The 24,591-nt window shown below is 39.4% G+C and overlaps 1 protein-coding gene across 3 annotated transcripts in view; it reads left to right on the top strand.

Annotated features, from left to right (window-relative positions):
• Positions 1-7,520: 7,520 nt before the first annotated feature.
• TOM1L1 (target of myb1 like 1 membrane trafficking protein) overlaps positions 7,521-24,591 on the top strand; it is a 65,520-nt gene continuing 48,449 nt past the window's right edge. For 2 of the 3 annotated variants that reach the window (XM_012773447.3, XM_075994450.1), the window contains exons 1-7: positions 7,521-7,656; positions 9,958-10,042; positions 11,428-11,506; positions 17,930-18,079; positions 18,709-18,834; positions 19,832-19,936; positions 20,905-21,021. In XM_012773447.3, coding sequence (XP_012628901.1) covers positions 7,599-7,656; positions 9,958-10,042; positions 11,428-11,506; positions 17,930-18,079; positions 18,709-18,834; positions 19,832-19,936; positions 20,905-21,021 — 720 coding nt within the window. In that variant the 5' untranslated portion in view covers positions 7,521-7,598. Of the gene's footprint in view, positions 7,657-9,957; positions 10,043-11,427; positions 11,507-12,175; positions 12,463-17,929; positions 18,080-18,708; positions 18,835-19,831; positions 19,937-20,904; positions 21,022-24,591 lie in introns of those variants that run through there. The other variant, XM_020281140.2, reaches the window with a different exon arrangement.

Below are 24,591 nucleotides of genomic sequence, written 5' to 3'. Positions count from 1 at the left end.
ACCCCGTCTCTACTATAAATAGAAAGAAATTAATTGGCCAACTAATATATATAGAAAAAATTAGCCGGGTATGGTGGCGCGTGCCTGTAGTCCCAGCTGCTCGGGAGGCTGAGGCAGGAGGATTGCGTGAGCCCAGGAGTTTGAGGTTGCTATGAGCTAGGCTGACGCCACGGCACTCACTCTAGCCTGGGCAACAAAGCGAGATTCTGTCTCAAAAAAAAAAAAAAAAAAAGATCACTTAGTAAATGATAGCAGTGGGATTTGAACCAAGTTTGACATAGAAATTAAATGTCTCCCTATTCAATAAATGGTGCTGGGAAAATTGGATAGCCACATGCAGAAGAATGAAACTGGATTCCTATCTCTCACCATATACAAAAATTAACTCAAGATAGATTAAATACTTAAACATAAGACCTGAAACAATAAAAATTCTGAAAGAAAACCTAGGAAAAACTCTTTTGGATATTGGGCTGTGCAAAGAATTCATGACTAAGACCCCAAAAGCAAATGCAACAAAAACAAAAATAAATAAATGGGATTTAATTAAACTAAAAAGTTTTTACACAGCAAAAGAAATAATCAACAGTGCACAGACAACCTGCAGAATGGGAAAAAAAAATTTGCAAACCATATATCATACAAAGGACTAATATCCAGAATCTACAAGAACACAAACAAATCAGCAAGAAAAAATAAATAATCCCATTAAAAAGTGGGCAAATGATATGAACAGACATTTTTCAAAAGAAGATATACAAATGGTCAAGATATACAAATGATATATGAAAAAATGCTTAATATCACTAATCATCAGGGAGATGCAAATTAAAACCATAATAAGATACCATCTTACCCCAGTCAGAAAGGTCATTATTAAAAAGTAAAATATATATATTGATTATATACTCTTCTTTGGAATGTAAATTAGTATAACATCTATGAAAAACAGTATACAGATTTCTCAAAGAACTAAAAGTAGATCTACCATTCAATCCAGCAATCCCACTACTGGGTATCCACCCAAAGGAAGAGAAGTAATTATATTAAATATACACCTGCAATCATATGTTCATTGCAGCACAAATCACAATTACAAAGATACGAAATCAATCTAAATGCCCATCAACCAAGAGTAAATGAAGAAAATGTGGTGTGTGAGTACATACACACACACACACACACAAACACACACATACACACATACATACATACATACCATACAATGCTACTCAGCCATAAAAAAGAATGAAATAATGATTTTTGCAGAAACCTGGATGGAACTGGAGGCCATTATCCTAAGTGAAGTGACACAGAAATGGCAAACAGAACACTGCCTTTTCTCACTTAACTGGGAGCTAAGCTATGGGTACACAGAGGCATACAGAATGGTATGATGGACATTGGAGACTCAGCAGGTGGGAGGGAGGTAACGGAAGAAAAGCTACCTATTGGGTGCTATGTACACGAGTTGAGTGACAGGTACATTAAAAACCCAGACATCAACACTGTGTAATTAATCCATGTAACCAAAAACCACTTGTACCCCTAAATCTATCAAGATTTTTAAAAAGGTAATAACAGCACAACCAAAACCATATTATCACATTGCAATCATGCCAGGTGAGATATGAGAACTGGTTATGAGATAGCATATACATAAATATTTCACATATGATGCTTAATCGTATGAACTGTTTAAATCATTTCCATTTTCAGTCTGAAATAAGAGCTTATCTTATTTGAAATTTTTAAAAAATGAAAAAATAAATGTCAGTTTCCCTTACTACCTACTCCTTCTTTTAAGGCTTTCCTGCAGAACAAATCTCAAAGCAGCATCCCACTGGGCCCACCATAACCCCCTCCATAAAATCCCAGCTCAGAGTCTGTTAGGTTTTCTAGAGTCCCATTTTTACAAGATGTTTTTCAAGTAAATTGATCAACAAATTACACATTATTTACAACACACTAACAGAAACTGAATGTGTAACTGGTATAATGCTAGTAGGTTATGATAGGACCTTCTTTGCTGAAACAGGTAACACCTGCATCCTTAAATAGTGGCTTATAGAGAGATATTAACAAACCTCAAAATTATTATTATTTTCTATACTTTCAAGCCACTTGGTAGACTGGAAGGAAAAAATAATAATGACAACTAGTTTATATTTACTGAGATTTATTATATGTCCAAAAACATTCTAAGTGCTATAAATATGTTACCTCATTCTTCAAAACAACCCCATGACGTTGGAATTATTTTTATCATCTGAGAGATGATTTGAACCCAGTTATCTGACTTGCAAACCAAAGCTAGAATCCCAAAGGAACACACAGGAATTAAATGGCAAACCCCAAATGAGTTGTGTGAACTGCTGATATCATAAAGCCCACAGAAAGCTGGTTGGCTCAAGTTAGAAAAATACTGATTCCTTCAGTTTATTTTCCACGTAAAACTTTGGTTTTAAGCTTCATAGCAATCCACTAAGATGACAAATTTAACCAGTAAGTGTCCTTTAGTCCCTGATCTCAATGAAGCTTCTTGATTGTACAGATGATGAGGAAAGCTGATGAACCATTTTTGTGGTTTAAAGTTTCATGTTTAAGGGAGGAGAAAGGTTTAAAATCAATCAACAAACTTCTATTTGGCACTGCTGCATGAGGAGCATCAGGCTGGATGCTGCAGGTAGTCCCCAAGATCAATGACAGGATCCTTGCTCTGGGGGCAGCATGGTGCCATGGAAAGGGGCCTAAGCTTTGGAATGAGAGAAACCCAAATTCACCTCCCAATTCTGAGTGACTTTAGGCAAGTCAGTTAGTAAAACAGGAATAATGATCTTTGTAAGATAATTGTGAGGTTTATTGGAGATACCAAAGCATTTTGCACAGTGCTTGGAGCAGTAAGAAGTCAACAAGTGTTAGTTCTCTTCACTCTTGCTGTGCCTTGTCTGCTTTCATCTTGGGTCTCTGAATTCAGCCTAATGCCCACAAAAATAGAACAAAACATTCCTGAGATTGGGATTAGTGGGGAGAAGTCCTCTGACATGAAACTCATAGAAGGTTATCCCAATAGAGGAAAGGATGTTCTTTAATTTCCATAATCAGGAGTTGCAAATATTTTGTATATTAAAAAATAACTGGAAATAAAGTCAACATATATCTATGTACATATGGTCTTCTAAATTAATGGGTAAGAATTATTGTGCAAAAAAAAGTCCATTTTAAGGAGAAATAATATGTCTTTAGATGCATGGGGACTTGGCTGTGTTCAGGAAAAGCTGCACTTCAATCCAATTTTAGCCCTAAACAGTATCAGTTCTTAAAACATTTAAGAACTGCTGCTTGGGCAGGGTCCATAGAGGAAAAAAAAAAAAAAAAAAAGGCAAGGAGAAAGAGAGGTAAAGAACACAGAGAAATCCAGAACTGATTGAAATGAAAGTCAGGGATAACTTCAAGATTTTCCTATTTGGGAATTTATGCCACCATTAGTACATCTGGAGGCCTTTAAAAATCGTGATGTCCATGACACATCCAAGACTAGTTAAATTAGAATCTGGGGTGGATCAGAACCCAGGCATCATAATGCTTTAAAACCACCCCTAAATTTTAATGCATTAAGGTTGAGAATAACTACCATAGTCAAAACATGGAGAAAGGGGATGAGTATAATTCTATTATAAACATAATGAGTTCAAGTTTCCAACAAAGCATCCAGGGAGGAATTAGAGACTGGTTCTCAGGAAGGAAAGAGCAGCTCAAAATTTTGGAGAGCCATTCATGCATTCAATAAGCATCCCTTAATGTCTGTTAAGTGTTATGATAGTGCAACAAACAGGGTCCTGTTGCCTTGTGAGGTTTATATCTAGGAGGCAAAAAACAGATTTCTAAACAAGTAAGTGGCATAAAATGTTGTGAACTGTAAGACAGAAATCTGTACATGGAACAGGAAAGAAGGGCTCAATTCTTGTGGGAGTTTTCAGTAAAGGCTTCAGAAAGAAGGCAGAAGGAAAAGGTAGGAAGAGGGAAATGTAGAAAGAGGAAAAATCAGAAGACCTTAGAAATGTGGGGAGGCTTATTTAGGCCTAGCATCCTGGAAAGGAAAATGGAATCAAATGAGTTCATTGAGAAGCAGCAGTCAGAGGAAAAAGAATGTAGCATATAGTGCCCTGAAAGGTAAGGCTGGCTAACAGGAACAGCCAACACGTGGGGCAGAAGGTAAAAGAGGATGACATTAGCTGTTAGAATTGATGATGGAATAGCTACAGAAATTAGTTTTCACAGTGGGAGAACTGGGGAGAATGAATACTGTTTGGAACTGGATCCATGGAAAAAGAAAAGGATAAAGAGAGGGCTAGAGACAATAGTATGAGAAGGGTTTTAGGAGGCACGTTTAAATATTAATATTAAAACAAAGAATACAGAGGAGGTGCCCTGTAGTAGGGAAAGTTTCAACCTCAAGGTTATCTGTGTTGCATTCTCCTCTTAGTCTGGAGCTGAATGGCCTTGGCTAGTTACTTCCCTTCTCTGGGTATCCCTTTTTTTCATCTATAAAATGATGGGACTAGGGACTATAATTTCTAAGGTCACATTCAACTCTGACAATCTAAAAATTTTAGTGGTTAAAAATAGAATCAAATGAGAGGACAAAAAGCTGCATAAATCATAATGTTGGGTCACCTTTGTCTTCGATACATGCGTACTTGTCATGTTTGGTCACCTTATTGTACAAGCACTGCCCCCTAAAACCCACTTTTTTCAAAATGTGACCTAGTTAAGGCTACCACCTACCATCTAAAGCTGTATCCAAGAGAGGTGGCATAAAACAGCAGTTAAGGTCACAGGTTCTGGAATCAGACAGTCCTTCACTAGCAATGTGACTGTAAAAAGTTACTTACTTTGGATTTTTGCTAATCAGAAAAATAAACCAATAAGCGTACTGTCTTGTAACCTCATTATGGGATTGAATGAGATAATGCATGTAATGTATCTAGAATACATTTAGCACATAGACCTAGCACAGAAAATATTAGCTCCTGAACAAAATATTAGTTCTTGAGCCAGTACAGAAATAAAGCAGGACTCTGTGCCAGCCAAGTATAAGACTACTCCTACTCCTATATTCTTCGAGTGGTCTCTTTTTGAGTTAAATAGATCCTTTAAAAAATGCAAGATGTTATACTCAATGGACAGATTCACCTAGTGGCGATAATACAGGCTTTATAATCAGGCTACCATGATTCAAACTCTAGCCAAGCCATTTATTAGTTTTATCTTTGTAAACATCAGATTATGTATTTGTAAAAATGAGGTTAATGCTACCTATCTCCTAGGATTGTGAAGATTAAATTAAGATAGATTTCCAGATGCAGGCACTTAGCACTTTTTAAATAAATGTTATTTTCTTTAGTTCTACCTAGCATCATGACTTATGCATAAATAAATACTTAGTAAATGTTCTTAAAATTGAAATTGTAGTAATATTTTGCTCCTGGTGTCCAGACATTTTACCCTTGTAGGATTCTGCTTGTTATCTGACCTGAACTTGGCTGGGAATTGGACTGCCCTGCTCCCAGAACATGCTAACATTGAGTAAGTTGATTTTCACCTCTGGAGAGGCTGGGGGTCATGGAGAACCAGCAGAGCATAGGAAAAGAAGGCTGCAACCATGATACCCTTGAGGGCACAGGGAGATAAAAGCTCCTGCTCTGGCATAGCTGAGATAGAACACTGATAGCACTCACCAACCTTAGTTCTGTTTACTCAACCATCATGTCCAGAAGACACTCCTTGCTGCTATTTCTCCTGTTCTCAGTGCCTCAATCCTGTAATGTAAGGAAATCAGACACAGGAAAATAAAATTGGGGGGAAAAATTAAAAACTCCCACATAGAAGGATGTTAAAAATCTACACGGGTGCTTGGTTCCTTCCTAGTTCTCATTTTTCTCTGATGGAAGGCCAATGACACCGACACCAGCCTAAGCTAAAATTGGCTTTCTCTTTAAGGTTGCTTGATTGTAGGGTGCAGTAAAGGCAAAATATTTTGCTACAGGCTGTAGCATGGAATATAGATTTAAGTTGGTGATGTCACAAAAGTTTTCAACAGTGTCAGCAGAGGTTGTAGTCATGAGGAAGGAAGCCGATAAATGGCACCATCTGAAATTGCTACTCACTCTGGATAAGTAGGTGGGGAATATTACTTACAGGTAGGACAAATCCCATTATGAAAAATACGATCCCAACAAGAATGTTTCATTCTAGATTTTAGTATCCCAGGTTTTAGCTCGGCTAAGCCAAAAAAAATTATTAATAATACAGTTGGAGGTAAATAATAAATGTTAGCCCTTTAGAACACATTGCAATTGGTTTTGACCTCTATATTAAAATACATAAGACTAAGCAAGGACATAAATCAGATCAGGCCTTCCTGCTGTCCCTGGTAGCCATCTCCAGGGCCAAAATCCAACTTGAACTGGGTCCGAGTAGACTGCAGGAAGCAAGATCTACAAGCACAAGAAGCTTATCTTGTGGCTAATTGCTTCGCCTGGAGACACCCCACTCTCTAGCAGGCTCCGGAGATTGTTAACATCTCTAATCCGATGTTAATTGAATAGAAAAGAAAAACAGGAATAAATTCCGGTTCTGAAAGGGCAGCTGGAAAGGTGTTGGGCGTCTCAAACTCTAATTTACATTCCAAAACAGGCCTAAGGCCAAACGTACTCCCTGCCAGGGGAAAAGAAAAGCCCCTTTCCCTCTTTTTAGAAACAGGCTGCAAAACATAGCTCCCAGGAGGTGGGGTTAGAAAGCAAGAGCCTGCAAGGTGGCGCTCTGTGGTTCCTCAGAAAATAGGGGAGAGACAAAGGGCGCCGGCTCCAGGAAAGGCCCTACACCCAAAGCCAACCCCTCCTCCTATCCATCACCTGCGGCTTTATAGCGCAGGACACGGCCTCCCCTCCCGGATCCGTGGGCCTAGCGCTGGTAGGGAGTAGACCATTCTAGTTATAAAATTTATTCAGTGGTTATTTATTTTGTGGATCCCAGACACGGGCCTAAGCAGTTTACATCCTCTCCTTAATTCTCACAATAATTCTGAGATTGGTGTTATTAACCTCATATTATCTTTTGTCTACAAAGGGCAGTGAAAGGTGCGCTGAGGAGACCGGCCATCGGCCCGGTGCGCGCGGCGGGGTCAGAGGCCGGGTCTCTAATTCCCAGGCTGGCGCTCCCAGGCCGCTGGCTCCTCCTGCGGGGGCAGAAGCCCACCTCGGTCTCAAGCGGGCGCCCGCGTCGCTCCCGCGGGCTCCTAGCGCCAGCTGCCGCCCGCCGGCCGCACCTGGAGCGGGAGCGCGGCGTTTTCCTCAGCCTCGCCCGGCGCGCGGCAGGTGCGCCAGGCGCCCCGGAGCCCCGCCCCCGCGGCTCTGCCCCGCGCCCTACGCCCCGTGCCAGCGCCCCGCAGCGGCAGGGCAGAACGCACCGCCCCCGCCGGGGCCCGGGAAGCGCTCGCTCGGGCGAAGAGGAGGAGCCAAGGGCACCGAGCGGGTGGAGTCGGGAGCCGAGAGCCGGGGAGGCGGATTTCCTGGGCCCGGCTCTCTGGGGCTACCATGGCGTTTGGCAAGAGTCACCGGGATCCCTACGCGACCTCCGTCGGCCACCTCATAGGTAAGGAGGAGCGGGCAGAGACGCCCAGGCAGGCTTTGGGGACCGCGGGATCCTCTCCCGCTGCGCTCCATTCTCGGCCTGCGGAGCACCGAGTTGGTCCAAGTTGGAGGAAATCCTTCCCCTCCCCCGGCAACTTCCCAGGGCACACTCGCTCCACCTGGGCCCTTTCCGGCATTTCTTTTTTGGCCAACTCACCCTAGAACCCCCTCCTGCTTAAAATGCACCTCCCTCTTGGTGTTTTCTGGGGAGTGGAACGAGGCAGGTGAGCCACAGGGGATTTAGGCGTGGAGGGTTTGGGCCTCTACAAGGAGACACCAGAAACTTCTCGGCGAGGGGAAGTTATTCACACAGTGCGTACACTCGAGGACACAAAAATGTTACACCCATTTTACAGATGAGGAAGAGAAGGCTCAAGGAGGTTAAGTGATGCGACCGCGCTCTGAGGGGAAGGTCTCTCCAAACCACTTTTCTCCAGCAGTGAATTTATGCAACCTGAACTGCTTTTCTGAGTAAACAAAGAATAAAAATACTTGGCATCGGAGTAAAGGAAGAGAACGGAGGAGCCATCTGGGGCCACAGAGGCCTCTGGGAGGCAACTAGAGACCACACCAGCCATCGACCTAACTCATTTCTCTCTCCCGTAGCCCTACTCTGAATAATGTTTGCGGAAGCACAAGCCAACGACTCCACTCTTTTTGCCAACCCCAGGTCCCTTTCTCTTCTTCTCCCTGATTTTTCTCTTGGGAACTGGGTGTGGCAGGAGTGCAAATTAATGCCAGGCAAAGTATGATGATGTCAGAAATCTCCTGAGGTGATGAAATCCTGAGAACTTGGTAGCTGTAGTAAAGATACTCAGATTTGGAGAATTTAGTTCGCAACTTAATTGACTGCTGTGTGACACTGAACAGACTATTTAACCTGAACCTTAGTTTCCACATCTTTAAAAGATGGTGAGGGTAGCTACCATAAAAAAGGAGATGCTTTCCAAACTGTTGATGGCTATACCTTGTTGGATATTGGCTATTAGAATGAACCCTGAGCAGAAACAGGTTCAGACTGCGTCTTTGTAGATAAAAGAATCCTGAGCAGTCTGCCTGGCTAATTTTTTAATTCTGAGAATGTTTACTACCTGCTAGCCATATGCCTGGATGAGGCACTGGTGAGGCAATGGTAATACGTGGTCTGATAGTAAGTACTACATGGTACCCTTGCAATACAAGAAAAATGCACAGCACACAAAACTTATGCAAAGGGAGAAATGAATTGAGGAATGAGTAGGAGTTTTGTAGGAAGATGAGAAGATTGGGAGGAAGAGCCAGGAATGGAGTGGAAACATCTTGCAGACAGTATATGCCTAATGGTACAAGATGGGTCAGCTTTGTCATTCAGTGCCAAATTCAGAGAGTGCCTTCTCTTAGTTGGAAGCAAGCTAAACTTTGGGGTTCCCCCAAGCAAGCACTTACTCTTCCCCTTCTTTATCCTTTTGTTTTCTCTGCCTCCAGAATCCCATGTTTTCACGATTAAGGATCTTCATCTTTCTCATAGGATGGTGTTAAGCTCATTCATGTTAGGTGTTCTATTATCCTTTCCAGATAACATTTTGTAGTAAAGGGAATGTCTGGAGAGGGAAAGGTATCTGATTATTTAATTATGGGGTTCCAGGTACAGTGCATTCAAGTCTGCCTAGTGCAACTTAGGTTAATTTAGGTGCCAGAAGTGACCTTGCTCAGTGATTCTGATCTCTTCCTTTTTCTCACCCCTCCCCCACGGAATAAATGATTTTTAAAAACAAACAACATAGATTTGAATACTAGTTACAAACAACATAGATTTGAATACTAGTTCTACCTTATACTGGCTGTGTATACTTGAGTTATTTAACCTCTCTGAACTTCTGTTTCATCATCTCTAACAGTGCATTAAGTCAGATTGCATAAGATAAAATACTTAGCACTGTGCAGTTCACCTTGTAGGTGGGTGCTCAGAAGCCCTAGTTTCCTTCTCTGAAAGTCAGGCAGATGGAGATTTAGCCAGCCTGTCCTGGCCCTGTGGCCAAATGTTGTGCTTGCATTCTTTATTAATAGGTCACTCATTACTGTTGCAGCAGCAGCACTCTGAACTTGGGTTCTGATTGATTCCTAAATTACTGGGAATTGTTCAGGAAAAACCCAACACTTTGCCCTTTGGTAATATAAACTTAATGGTACTTGGTAGTGCACCCCAGGCAGATTATTTCAGGAACAGCAGACATTTTTTATTCTGCTGTAGCTCAGACTCAACACAACAGGTTTTTCTTTGCAGAAAAGGCTACGTTTGCTGGAGTTCAGACTGAAGACTGGGGCCAGTTCATGCACATCTGTGACATAATTAACACTACCCAGGATGGGTGAGTACAGTGTAGTATCCATGTACTTGCCTCTGATAAAAAGCATCAGAACTACATAACGTTTTTTATCTTGCAAATGCTTTGGTTTTCTTGTTGAAAGGATGTTTTCATCACCTGTTAGGCACTCTCTACCTTTCGAAGACATGTCAGGCTAAAATATTGGGGCAGGTGCTTGCTTCAGCATGTAGAATATCTGTGAATCCATTATAATGTTTGTCCTCTCCTCTTTGCCTTTTCCTGAATAGTTTCAAAGTTTGTCTCTGTGAGCTCAGATTCTTTGTTTTTAAAAGATAAAACGAAGAGAAAGAAAGAGATTGTTTCCTTATTTAGGAATTTTTCCAGCTCCAATTGCCAGTGTGTTATGTCACTGAAAAATATTATCAAAAAGCTAGTTGACTCCTGGTGGTGCAATTGTTTTTATTAACCAGGAAACAACCTAGCAGTCTTTTTTTTCCTTTCTGTCACAGAACAATTTTTCTTCTTCTGAATGCCAACTCACCCATGTTTATTCTGTGTTCTTAAATGACATACTGTCTTTTGTTACACTTTTTGAACTTTAGAGAATTGAAGTTATTTAAAAAGTTAATTAACAAGGGCCAACTAGTTTGAATTTAGTCAATTACAAGTTATTATGAAGGATGCAATTCTGATAATTTTCTTGTGCATTTTAAAGTGATAACTGACAGCAAAAGAGATTCAGTCTAGCTTATGTTGATGAAGAAAACATTACACTTAATTATCAGTTATCAAGCCATAGAAAGTGCTTATGGTTAATATTTTAAGTATTTATGGTTTTTTCCCTATAATCTCATTTACCATGTCTAGTTCCTTTGTTAACCTTTTCCTTGATAATACCGATTTCTTCATTGATACTACAAAAAGGGAATTTTATAGACAAAGTATATTTTGACACTTTACTTGTAAATAGTTCTTACTTTGTAATATAAAACTGTAGTATATTGGAAGCTGACCTAGGTTGTTGTAATTCCTCTTACATCCTTTTGCCTATGGAGTGCTCAGAAAATACCAATAGTTTTAATTAAAATGGTAACTTTTATTATTTTGGAAGTTACATTTTCTTTAAATTGGTTCTGTGCATTGATAGAGGGATATGGGCATAAACATATTTTGTGGGTAGTGCTTTCTAGGTAATATTCTTTTATGAAAATATTTTATTTGATTCTCACAAGGCTGTAGGTGTCTGCCTACATCCATGAGGAAATTTAGTTTCATGAAATTATAATAAGTCATTTTCTTAGACCACCAAGGCCTTGGTGTTCTGTTCCTTAGCCATTTCTCTTTCTACAATGCATATTACTTTTCAGAGAGACTGCTTGTTTTCAGCAATGCCTACATTGGTGATTTCAGTGTCTTTATTGCCACAGGCCAAAAGATGCAGTAAAAGCTTTGAAGAAAAGGATTTCCAAAAACTACAATCATAAAGAAATACAACTTACCTTGTCAGTAAGTACTTTAATGGTATAATTAAGAATGTAGGATTTCCCAAGCTATAGTTAAATTGTTAATCCTGGGTAAAAATAAAATGCAATATTCTGAGATAACTAATAAGTTAGCAAAGATTTATGTGCAGTATGATGTAAAACTCTTATTGAGAATTGCAGAATAAATAATTAGTTGATTGTTAATTGTAATAGTTGATTGTAATAGCATTTAATTTCATGGAAAGAGTTTGTTCCTGGAAAACCAGTTTCTCCTGGTCAGGAGATAGGAATTGGTGGTTAAAAACTTGTATTGTAGCCGGGCGCAGTGGCTCACGCCTGTAGTCCTAGCTCTCTGGGAGACTGAGGCGGGCGAATTGCTCGAGTTCAGGAGTTCGAAACCAGCCTGAGCAAGAGCGAGACCCCGTCTCTACTATAAATGGAAAGAAATTAATTGGCCAACTAAAAATATATACAGAAAAAAATTACCCGGGCATGGTGGCGCATGCCTGTAGTCCCAGCTACTCGGGAGGCTGAGGCAGGAGGATCGCTTGAGCCCAGGAGTTTGAGGTTGCTGTGAGCTAGACTGATGCCACGGCACTCACTCTAGCCTGGGCAACAAAGTGAGACTCTGTCTCAAAAAAAAAACAACAAAACTTGTATTGTAGATGTTGAACCCGTCAAGAGGTTTGTATATGTGTTGATTAACCATAGTTGAAGATGGGGAGAATTGAAGTCTTGAAACAGTGCCTCCCTGTTAGCTTTCTGCCTCACTTAAACACATTTGTGAAATCCTGAGGTGCTGCTCTCAGCTCATTAAATATTAGCCAGGTTCTGCTGCCTAGTGTAATTGGACAATGTTCTTGTTGATTTAAGCAATTTTCCTGTGCATCCTATTGTCTGTGATTTGGGTATGGATTCTTATTTGATGCATTCCCATTTTCTCCTGTCCTTGGCCATATGACCTCTTCAGTCACGTTGGTGAGTTGCCCTGTTTACTTTAGTATGTCCTGCAAGCCCTGCCTGCTGCCTGAGAGCGAGCTGTGTGGCTTTCTAATTTCTTCTGCACGCCTTTGTTGAGCCCAGCCCAAGACCACGCATGGTTGTGGCACTAATCAGCCAGCATCACACCGCTCTTAGGAGCTTTGGAAGTATTTATCAAGAATGCTACGGAGCAGATATGAGCACAGCTCCTGGTTTCTAGTTTCATGTAGAAAAAAATTTATCACATCTTGCATACTTGGAAACTCACTGAATGAGAAGGAATAAATTGAACAGTCTTCACAATTTGATCACTAAAGAAACCCTTCAAGTTGGGATCTGAATATAGTTTAAGAGGCATTTTCCTCCTCACCTTTTCCTCTGTCCTTAACTCATGACAGCCACCTCAGGAAAGTCACAGAATAGAGGACACTATGGGGAGAGGAGTAAGGCACTTCTGTACAAATACAAGAATGATGAATCAGTGATGGAAATGCCCAGCACCTGACTGATGCTTTTAACAACTCTGTGAAGTAGTTGTATTATTAACTCCATTTCACAGATGAAGAAACTGAAACCAGGAGAGGTTAAGCAATTTTTTCCAAGTTCAAATGGCTATAACATAGCATAGGCAGGATTGGAACCCAGTCCTCAGATTCTGAATTTCATACCCTTACCTCATACCACTTTGCTTCTCAGAATGAATTGAACCTTTTATTATAAAAGAAGAGGCTTTTGTATTTCATTTGTGTCTTCAACTCCTTCCTAATGATGCAGTGCTAGATATTTCAGATATTGACTGAATTAATGATTAAGTACCCCATACACACTCCTCATCCCATCTCTCTAGGTATCCAGGAAGACTCAAGGGCTAATAGAAGGTACTGCAGAACTGGGATAGAGATATATAGATGTGCCCTACAATGAGGTGGATCTAGGATTATCTCAAAGCTGCAGAAGGTTATGAGAACAGAATGAGGAAGATAAGGGCAGAAGATGAATTTATGCCTCCTTCCATATCTCAGCATGGGGCATTATTGTGCCTTCTTTCAGTTGTTTACCCTTCATAATGGTTTGCCTCTTCCTCTGTGTGTCCAGCCTACTTGACATTTCTGTGGTTGCGTTTTATCCACATCTCTGTATCTTTCTCTGTCATGATTCCTTCCCTCTGAGGATGGACCAGGGCCCTTCCCTGAAGAACTTAAGCTGTCTCAGAGTATTGTCTCTTTGGACCCTCCATTTCTCTGTGGGCTCCCACTCTTTCTTCTCTTCAGGTAGTCAAATCTCTCAAGCCTTACTCTCAGCAGTCTGCCTGTTCCCATAATCTGTTCCACCTCAGATAACTGTAGCTCCTCCGCCTCATGACTTCCATACCAGAACTGACTTTAATATTCACTTAAGCCAAACTTAATTATGAGGGAAATTAGTCACAGAAGGAATCACCCAGTGTCTGTCAAAGGCAATTATAAGTTTACTAGTAAACTCTTTAAAAAGTAATCCTCACATATGACATTTCTATTTTATTACTGTGAAGTGATGAGAGCCAAAGTCAATTATAAATGTTCTTTATATTGTCTGTCATTTTGGGTTCTCTGTGGACTTGTTAGCCTTGATTAGGTCGTTGATGGAATCTGACTGTACCATGATTCCTGCCATCAGTCAGTAGATCAGTTTTGTCAAGAAGCCAGTGGTGGTGTTTTATAAAGAACATTTTGTTACCAGGCTTTATTACTTGGAGGCAGAGTGTAGTCTTTTCTCAATTGTGATAAGTTTCATCGAGATACTGCTGCTATTGTCAAATAAAAAGTGGTCAAACAGGTTCCTGGGAACTAATTAATAGGCCTTTGTGGAGTACCTACTAAGTGGTGAGCTCTGGGGGTTTCAGAAGAAACACATTTATGTAAAATGTGGTGGTCCCTCCAGCAGCTTGTTGTACTTCCAGAGAGTGAGAAGACCAAACTCTCTCCTAGGAGAGTCATCATAGGACAGGGTAGCCATACCTTGATAGAGACACCATGGTGGTCTGGGTATAGTCTTTGGCTCTGATGGCCCTGAAATCTGGTTGTTGTCACTCTGCCTGGCTTAGAAATTTACTGTGAGAAATAAAACTGCCAAGTAGCTGTTTTCCTTCTAGCCTCTCTGAAAATACACATATCAGCTAATCAACACATTCTGTCTTGCTAGGAAATTCTCCATGGAGGAAGATGTTGGAAATAGAACAATTTTTTGAGGTCCTGCTTTGTTGCAGGCTCTTTATATACTGTATATGTATAGACACACACACACACACACATATATACATATGCACACACATATTTCATATATAATACATGTATATTATATTTCATTTGATCCTTACAATAAGCTTCTAGAGGGAGGTATTATGCCCATTTTGCAGACAAAGACATCCAGGCTAGCACAAAAGGAGATCAGTGAAGCCTGCAGTCACTCACTTCCATCTCTCTCGATTCCTTGGTTCCTAGGTTCTCTGTTCCACCTCAGAATATAGATTCTTGGTTGTCTTGTTTCCAAAGATAGGTAATCTGAACACATTTGCACCAAAGCTGAATTTCCAAGTATGTAAAAGTAACACATTTAACTTTTCCAGTTTGCCACAGTAGGTTGTATTACTTATCTAAGTGGGCTGGGGTGGGGGGGGGGGTAAAAGAGGTACTGGTAACATAATGGAGGAGGTGAAATAGAAGTAATTGGTCCTGACATCCTTGATTCCAATGGGAAAACACAAAGGGCATGATTGCTGATCTCCAGATGTTAACAGTTTCAGCATTTCGTGTTGACTCTTTGATGTCGTGCATGTATCTCCTGGGAATGTTACCCATTATTATAAAACCTTTTTGCCCCATAGATAAAAATTGGTTTGTGGAATATTTACTCAGGGAAAGAAATTTACTCAGGAAAAGTGAGACTTAGAGGCTAGGTATCTTGCCTAAGACCACAACTAATTAGGTGAAATATTTTTATAAACTCATATTGAACTGGAGGTACTTTTTTCTCTCAGCATTTCACCCATTAAAAACTCATTATAATAATCTATCAAGCTAAATGTCATTTGTTACTCAACTTTCCAACTTTGTCTAACCAACTTGTATTAGGATAGATTCATCTTAATGTTTGGGGTTTTGTTTTTATTTTCCTTTGCCTTAAAGGTTTTCTCTGTGTTTCACATAGTTGCATGTGCTAACTATGTAGCACTCTGTACTCTCTGAGTGCCTTCTTGGTTATGTTGCCTTAAAACTGTAGGTTTCATACCTGCTGCTGCTTTTTGCATTGCCGTTAAAGTGACACTCAAAATACAGAGCATGGTGTGTAGTTAATGTTCAAGGCTGCTTTTCTGCAGAGATGATTATACCTCTCCTGGTCATGTTTCGGTATCTTTGATCTCTCTAACTGGAGGGGGTAGCATGGAAACTAGAGATTTAATTTTGCTTTTAGATTACTTTTAGAAATCTACTTTCTGCGTGCAGTTCTTCAATACCAGCTCATTCTTTTTTTTTTTTTTTTTTTTTTTTTTTTTTTTTTTGAGACAGAGTCTCACTTTTGTTGTCCAGGCTAGAGTGAGTGCCCTGGCGTCAGCCTAGCTCACAGCAACCTCAAACTCCTGGGCTCAAGCGATCCTTCTGCCTCAGCCTCCCGAGTAGCTGGGACTACAGGCATGTGCCACCATGCCCGGCTAATTTTTTTTTTTTTATATATATATCAGTTGGCCAATTAATTTCTTTCTGTTTATAGTAGAGACGGGGTCTCGCTCTTGCTCAGGCTGGTTTTGAACTCCTGACCTTGAGCAATCCGCCCGCCTCGGCCTCCCAAGAGCTAGGATTACAGGCGTGAGCCACAGCGCCCCGCCAGCTCATTCTTTATAGTCTGGTTTCTGCTCTTGTTGCTTTATTGAAAATGTTTTCAAGGTGATGCTGCTAATGAATAAAATCAGGTGATTTTCCCTCAGCCCATGTTCTTAACTGTTTAATACCGCTTCCTCCTGGAAACTCCTGTTTTGACTTTACCAGTGTATGTTCTCTTTATTTAGAGCTTCATATTCTATTGGTTGCTCTTTGATTGTCTTCCTTGAGTTTCTTCTGGCCCAGGTAACAGAAGAACTCCCATGTTCCAGCCATTCCTCCTCTTTGCTCATTGTAGGCTACCTTTATGATTACTTATGGCCCTTCACTCTCCAGAACTGTGGCTGTGCATGGACAGCTCTCTGCTAAACATCTACTTGAATGACCCACTATCCTTTTAAACTCAAAATATCTCAATTTCAACCCATCATGTTTATCCCTAGACCCACCCATCCCACCCACTTCCAAATTTCCATCAAGGGTGTCCTCAGCCTTATACAGAATGAACGTCACAATGTTTAGTTATCTTCCTTATTCAACACTCAGTCATTTGAAGTTCTTCCTTTATAATTCTCTCATGACTCTCCCTTCCTTGTACCCACATCATCTTAGTTTAGGCCTTTTCTCCATCATGCTGGTACTAGTGGGTCCCTACTGGAACTTTCTGTCATTCTAGGCTTTTTCACCCTCCAATTTCCTTTGTAGAGTGCTGCCTGACTACCTTTCCAGAATATTAATTACTTTGCACACCTTAACCTTTTCCTCAAGTTCAGGATAGAGTTGTGACAGGAACAAGCTAACAAAAACCCTTCAGGGGCTTTTTTAGTGCCTTTAAGATAGCATCCAAACTCTTTACGCTGCCACACAAAGTTCTCTACACTCTGGATGACACCCTGAAAGACTATCCACTCTACCTCCCCACTATCCCCTGTTTGCCTGTATCAAGAAGCCTCTACTAGAGACAAACCAGAGTACTTATCTCCCCCATAACTCATACGCTTTGCCACCTTTATATATTTTTCATACCATTTATGTCTAGAATATAGCTCTATACTCATTTTCACTTAGGTATTTTTTCAAAGCCCAGCTTAAGACCAGCTTTTTCCCAAAGTCTTGTAAGACCACCTGGCCCTACGAATTACACTTGCCTGTAAAGGTCTACTGTTACATAGCTAGGGTGACTGTGCAATTTATCACCAAACCAGGACATTTTTGAAAATGAAAGTGTGTATCATCATTAACAAAGCCAGGAAAATAGGAATATACCAGGACTACCCTGGATAAACTGGACAGATGTTACCCTGTCTATAGCTCATATGTTTTGCCTGCACTTCCCTTTAGTATTCTGCATTTATTACCTTGTATTACTATTCATGCTCTTCTGATTGTCTTGGGACTCCCCAATAAGTTTATCCTCTAGGCAGTTATATTATGCTTATACTTCCTTATATCCCCAGAACTTAACATTTTGCCATGTATTTTAGTAGATATGAAATTATGTTTGTTAATTAGAATGTTGGTAGAAATCATTATTTAGCAGTTTTTGCCTTATATTTAGGAGGTGGTTTTGCCAGAGAAATATAATGTTTAATTTTTTTTCTTTATTTTAGCTTATTGACATGTGCATGCAGAACTGTGGTCCCAGTTTCCAATCTTTGATTGTGAAGAAGGAATTCGTTAAAGAGAGTCTAGTTAAGCTGCTGAATCCCAGATACAACTTGCCATTGGACATTCAGAATAAAATCTTGAATTTCATTAAGGTAAGTCTGATGTATACCACATGGGATGGCAAATTTCTAAGGTCAGGGATTTAATTTTAGCATACCTCTAAAATCGTTTCAGTGATCTTTTATATACCTAGGATTGAACCAGAAAGCATTTTTACTGTTTGGGTTTCTTTGTAATAATATTTTCTTGGCAGGCATTAGATGGTGCCCTTTTTCTGAAGAATTTGTAGTTGTTGCCCTACTTTCTCATAGTTTCTATTTTATCCATGTCAGATAGGGCAGATAGTGATGGGTATGTTTATTTTGCAAGTATGGAAACTATATTCTGGGGCAGATAACTGACTAGTTCAAGGTTACTTGGCAAAAGAGCTACTGATGCTATTTTAGAATCTAATAATTTTGTATTCAATATAGCAAAAAACACTGATAGATATTATCGATCAAACCAAGGTTTCATCAGTAAGTTAAAGCATGGGAGTCTGGTTTAAAATATTTTATAATATTCTGGCCTTTGAAAAATTAGCATTTTATCTATGGCATTCAAAAGTAGCTTTCTGAGTAAGGTATATGATAGTCAATCTCATTTTCTATCACGAGCTTAAAAATTGTGTTTTGTTTTTGTTGCTGTCTTAACTCTGGAACTTTCCATCTCTTGAATTCAGACGTGGTCACAGGGTTTCCCAGGAGGTGTGGATGTAAGTGAAGTGAAAGAGGTGTACCTTGACTTGCTTAAGAAAGGTGTTCAGTTTCCTCCTTCAGATGCAGAGGCAGAAACATCAGGACAGGAGGTAGGAGGCCTTTCTTTGACTTGTGGAGAATATGATAGTATATTATTTGGGTCTTTTCTCATTGCAAGAGATACCCCTACCTCTACCCAGCTTATTCAAAAAGATGAATTTATGAGAAGGATATTGCAATATCTTGTGGAATAACCAACGCTTAGGATTTTGGTAAGCATTGGTTATTTCAATGCTTAAAGTGGAATTTGAGGTATAATCTGGAACCTTGTTTAGCATGCTCCATCCTAGACTAAATCAGAATCTTCCTTTTTACAAGATTTCCAGGTATTTTCTCTGCATATTAATGTTGAGAAGCACTGGCCTGGAGCCCCAAGCTTTGGGCTCTCTACCTTAGGTTGGAGATCAGCCATTGACTCAGGGAGGTGTTCACTGGTGGAGAAGGAGATGCCTCGCCAGTTTTGGCTTTAAAAGACTTGACATGAATTGATTTACCATTTGTTTTTAACAACTCAAAAAGAGGGCAGCAATAATCCCACATGGCAGTTTATCCAGGGGTCCTCAAACTTTTTAAACAGGGGGCCAGTTCGATGTCCCTCAGACCATTGGCCGTTGGAGAGTGCGGCACACATTCCACACATGCACACTGTGGGCCCCGATGAGTCAGCTGCTAAGCAGGACAGGCAGCAGCTGCAAAAACACCCGGGGGGAGGGGGGGCATAAATGTCCTTGGCGGCCGCATGTGGCCTAAGGGCCATAGTTTGAGGACCCTTGGTAAAAACCAAAGGCATTTTATTAAATTGTAATTCAGTTAATAATCCTCCTAATAGCAGCTGCCTTTTATTGTATATCTGTTCTATTAAGGCATCTCATTGTTTAGCACTCTTCTCAAAATGCTGGACAAGTTGTATACTTAATAATTTACTTTGGGCTAATACCCTCTACCCAGGACTTTGGTTGAAAGTGCTTGAATTAACGGAATGGGAAAATTGGGTTGGGGTGGCTATGTTAATTCACATAATAATATTTCCATATTTCATATTGATAGACTGCTCAGATCTCATCGAATCCACCAACATCTGTCCCTACTGCACCAGCCCTTTCTCCTGTAGCTGTTCCCAAGAACTCTACTATTACATTGGTTCCAGAACAGGTAACAACAACCACCACTGTATTTATTGATGTCTTTTCTAAGTTGTTAGCATTTTATATACAATTCATTTTTCTTGTTAACAACATCATGGGAAGTAGGTATAATATTACCCACACTTTACAGAGGAGACTGAGGCTTAGTGATACTATGTGACTTATTATGGTTCAGTTGTAATTGGAATCAATCCAATAGATTCTCTCTGATTCCAAAGCCCAAGCTTTTAAGAGTTGTGCTTGGCTAATGGCTTTCATGGCTTTGTGGAGCTTTGGCTGTGGACTGGATCTTGTGACTACCAGCTGATTCCTGTTGCTCTTGGTAGGACTGGCCATGTATCATTTCAGAGAGCTCAGTAAGTCTTATTACTTGTATTGTGCTAAATGAATTGCATTTACGTCTTTGTCTATATCTGTTTATCCAAGGTTGAGATAAGCAGTTATTATATGAAGTTCATTCATTTCTGTCCTGCTATAGGGAACTATCATTGAAGACTTTGTTTTATTGTTTTTCTTATATAAAAATCCATGTGATTAATTCCTATTAGAATTTAATCCAGGTGAAAAGTGTTTTTCTCTTTATTCCTCCTCCTCTAACACCGTGAGAACTATATAACCCTTATTTTTTTTTCCTTTTTCCTATTGGTTGCCAAGAAACTCAGCATAATATATGCTATTTTGTCCAGTTTCCTTCTTTTATGAGGTACCTAGTATCTTCTCCATATTGGTTCTAATCTTTTTTTCTTTATTTATTTTTAACTTTCCTAAAGCTTCTGTGGGTTTATTACAAGAAATCTCAAGTTTTTTTAGAAGGTAACAGGGTATACTTTTGTAACATTTACATGTAAGTTTGAAAATATTAAATTTTTCAAAAGCATTTTCTCTTCTAGTAAATGTACTATGGGAACAGGAAAACAAGGTAGCCATTCTTTGTGTGACACACTTACTGACTGGTGATTGTGTTGTGCTCTACAGATTGGAAAATTGCACAGTGAATTGGATATGGTGAAAATGAATGTGCGAGTGATGGCTGCCATACTGATGGAGAATACGCCTGGATCTGAAAACCAGGAAGACATAGAGCTTCTGCAGGTGTAGTATGATTTCAGGGACAGTCAGTCAAAGTCTCTTTTAAAGTTATTCTTTAAACTTTGAGCTTTGGAGGTAGAAGACACCTTAATATTATCTAGTCCATCCTCTCATGTTCAGACTCAAATGATTTCTAAACTTACAAAAAGATCCAAGAATGACTTTATCAGAAATGCAGTAGTAACATAGACATGGTCTTTCCCCTTCTTGCCACAAATAATTTATTATAATTTATAGCCTTGGTTGTATACAGTCCAGTCTCTAATTGTTTTAGGTGTATAAAAATGATGGCCTCTGTATTCTATTCTACAAATATATTCAATAACTATGATGTGGTAAAGAAAGTAAAAATGAAAAGGAGGCTTTACGACGTAAGTCGTTAAGAACTTATGTCTAGTGAGCAAGATTGGTTTGTATAACAACAAACATGATTAAGTATTATAGATGGTATATTATAAATTTGTTCAGTACGTGGTGGGATCATGGGCAAGGACAAGGAGAAAGGTGAGGATTTTAGGTGGAGGAACAAGGCTGTGGAGGAACGAGGAAACGGTGTTTGGACCTTTTGTGAACATGTGAAGAAAACCATAAGTCACTCTACAGCCCTCCTGTACCTTCTTTTATATCTGTACATTCATGTATTTTACTTTTTCCCTCTGCTGGTTTGTTCTTCTAATTCTTAATTTTAAATTTTAATATTTATTAATTTTAGAAAAAGGGAAAAAATCATTATCTAAGTCTTTTTTTCCAAATAAGAACCTTATGATAGTTTTACTTTTCTCAGACTCCCCTCTTCCCACTTCTCATGTTTGTGTTATCTTTCCTTTAACTTTTTAAGTTGTTAGTAAATAACACTTTTCTAGCTCATTTCTTATTTGGAAAACAAAAAATTGTAAAAATTTCCTCAGCAGTGCTTCTTGTATATCAGTACCATCTCCTGGAATCATTGCTTTTTTCCTTGCTGAGGTGCTTCCATGTTGGTAAACTGTGGTGGCAAACTTTTGAGTGTGGGCATGTCCAAAAAAGTCTTTTTGTTGCTATGTTAAGTATTAGGTAGTTTAGCTAGATATAAAATTCTGGGTAAGAAATTCTTTTTCTGAAGTCCTTTGCAGATACTGCTGCATTGTTCTCTTGCACCCAATGATGCTGATAAGAAGTATATTATTCTGATTCTTACTCCTTTGTTTTATAATCCATTTTTTTCTAGTTGCATTTATTTCTCTTTACCTTAATATTTCTTAAATATCTCTATACCCTGTCAAGAATATGTGTGCATGCATGTGTATTTAATTATCTTGTTTAGGAGTTGATAGGCTTTTTTGCCTTATCAAGTTATGTATATTTTTAGTTCTAGGAAGTTCTTGGCTCTTACTTCAATTATTGCCTTTCTACCATCCTTTCTATTCTTTTCTTATGAAACTTTTTTAGATTATGAAACTTCCAATTGAATTCATCTATCCTTTAACATTTCTTTTATGCTTTTCATCTCTTCATAGTTTTGTGCTACAGATCTATGATAATTTCTCTATTTGATATATTTCTCTAAAACATGTGCCTCAGGTTGTCTATTCAATCCTTCTAATAAATATTTATTTCAACACTTACACTTTTTATTTAAAAAAATCAATAAATTTATCATATATAAATATATTTCATTTTAATGTTATTTACATGTAAATAATATAAATATAAAGATATATTTTTAAATAATTGGATTTTTATAATAGTTCTTTTACTAAATGATTGTACTTTATCTTTCTTAGGATAGTAATTATTTTTAAAGTTGCTTTCTCTTTGTTTTGTGTCTTCTCTTTTGCAAATTCTTTTGTTCATCACCTCTTTAATTTGCATTCCTCAGATGTCCAGCTGGATTGCTGATAGTGAGTTCATTTTTGTGTGAGATTCTCTGCCAGCTGGTCCACATTTTCTGCTGACCCAGAGAATGCCCATGCCAAGGGGAGAATGTAATTGCTACAGCTGTGCTTGATACTGTTTTCAGTGTATGGGGTGTCAGCATGGGCTAATACTGGGAGGGTTACACTGATAGCTGGTCTTCTGAATTATATGCTTTCAATTTTATTCCTGAAAGTTCCCAGCACCTGGAAATAATACCCTCCCTCTCTGTTCCAATCATTGTTCCTTCCTGGAAACATTACTGCTGTCTCAAGCTATCTGGTCTTGGTTGGGGAAAGTAGCATGAGCAGGGGTTATCTTGCCTTTTGTTTCATTGCTGTACCTCAACCAATCTGTTAGGTCACTATGTGCCAACATGTTCTCTGCTTCTGCAGTCCTTAGGCATGGAGCACCGTTCCTGGTCCTTCCATGTTCTGTGGCAGTACTCATTGTGAGCAGTCCTCAATGTCCTGGGTTGTGCTTTCCTCTAATTCAGCAGTTAGCAAATTGCGGCCTGTAGGTCATATCTGGGCCTTGCTCTGTTTTTGTGCTGTCTACAGGCTCAGAAGGGTTTTTTAAAGTGTTGTTTAAAAAAATAATAAGCCGGGCGCGGTGGCTCACGCCTGTAATCCTAGCACTCTGGGAGGCTGAGGCGGGCGGATTGCTCGAGGTCAGGAGTTCGAAACCAGCCTGAGCAAGAGCAAGACCCCGTCTCTACTATAAAGAGAAAGAAATTAATTGGCCAACTAATATATATATATATATATATATAAATTAGCCGGGCATGGTGGCGCATGCCTGTAGTCCCAGCTACTCGGGAGGCTGAGGCAAAAGGATTGCTTGAGCCCAGGAGTTTGAGGTTGCTGTGAGCTAGTCTGACGCCACGGCACTCACTCTAGCTGGTCAACAAGTGAGACTCTGTCTCAAAAAAAAATAAAAAATAAAAAAATAATAAAAACAAACCAGAAATTATTTCTCAAACTATGTCTATGCAAGTCTAGACCTAGAGACCACTGGGGACTCCAACATTCTCTTAAGGAACTCCTTGCCACTCCCCACCCCAACATTAATGGATGTGAGTTTGAGGTCTTTCAGGTGTGTAGGGATTAGAAGAGGGTTTAACCCAAAACTTGGGAGTATAGAGTTCCAGGTGAGGTAAGAGCTGATTTATATAGGCTATTAAGGACCTTTATACATGCCAAAGAGTGTGCTTGATTAGGATGGTAGAAGGGAGCCATTAAAAGGATATAAGCTGAGGGGCTACATAACCAGACCAGATTTCAGAAGGATCCTTCTGGTGTCATTGAGATGTTAAACTCTGGGGAAGCAAGACTAGACTCTAGGAAATAACTTAAGAGAGCATTTTTCATTGGTCTTATGCTGTGTTCTCAGGGTAGAAAATGACATCTGTGGTCAAATAAATTTGCAAAATCAATTGCCTCTTGGAGGTTCATAAAGTTCATTGATACAGTAAAAGTTCTAAGATTCCATGTTTAACCCAACATCTACAGACTTTTCTGACAAAAGAATCTCCATGTGCTGTGTATCTGTCAATATTCTACAGAGCATGAGAGTAGTATACCTTGAGAAACAAATCAATATTTTGGAGCAGTGGCTTTAAATATATTACTTTTAGAATATCTTACTTAGGAGCATTATAATATATCATTTTGCTAAATA

The sequence above is a fragment of the Microcebus murinus genome, chromosome 18 (assembly GCF_040939455.1).
Source record: "Microcebus murinus isolate Inina chromosome 18, M.murinus_Inina_mat1.0, whole genome shotgun sequence".
Lineage (NCBI taxonomy): Eukaryota > Metazoa > Chordata > Mammalia > Primates > Cheirogaleidae > Microcebus > Microcebus murinus.
The sequence above is the reverse complement of the archived record's forward strand: the minus strand, read 5'-3'. Positions and strand labels throughout refer to the sequence as shown.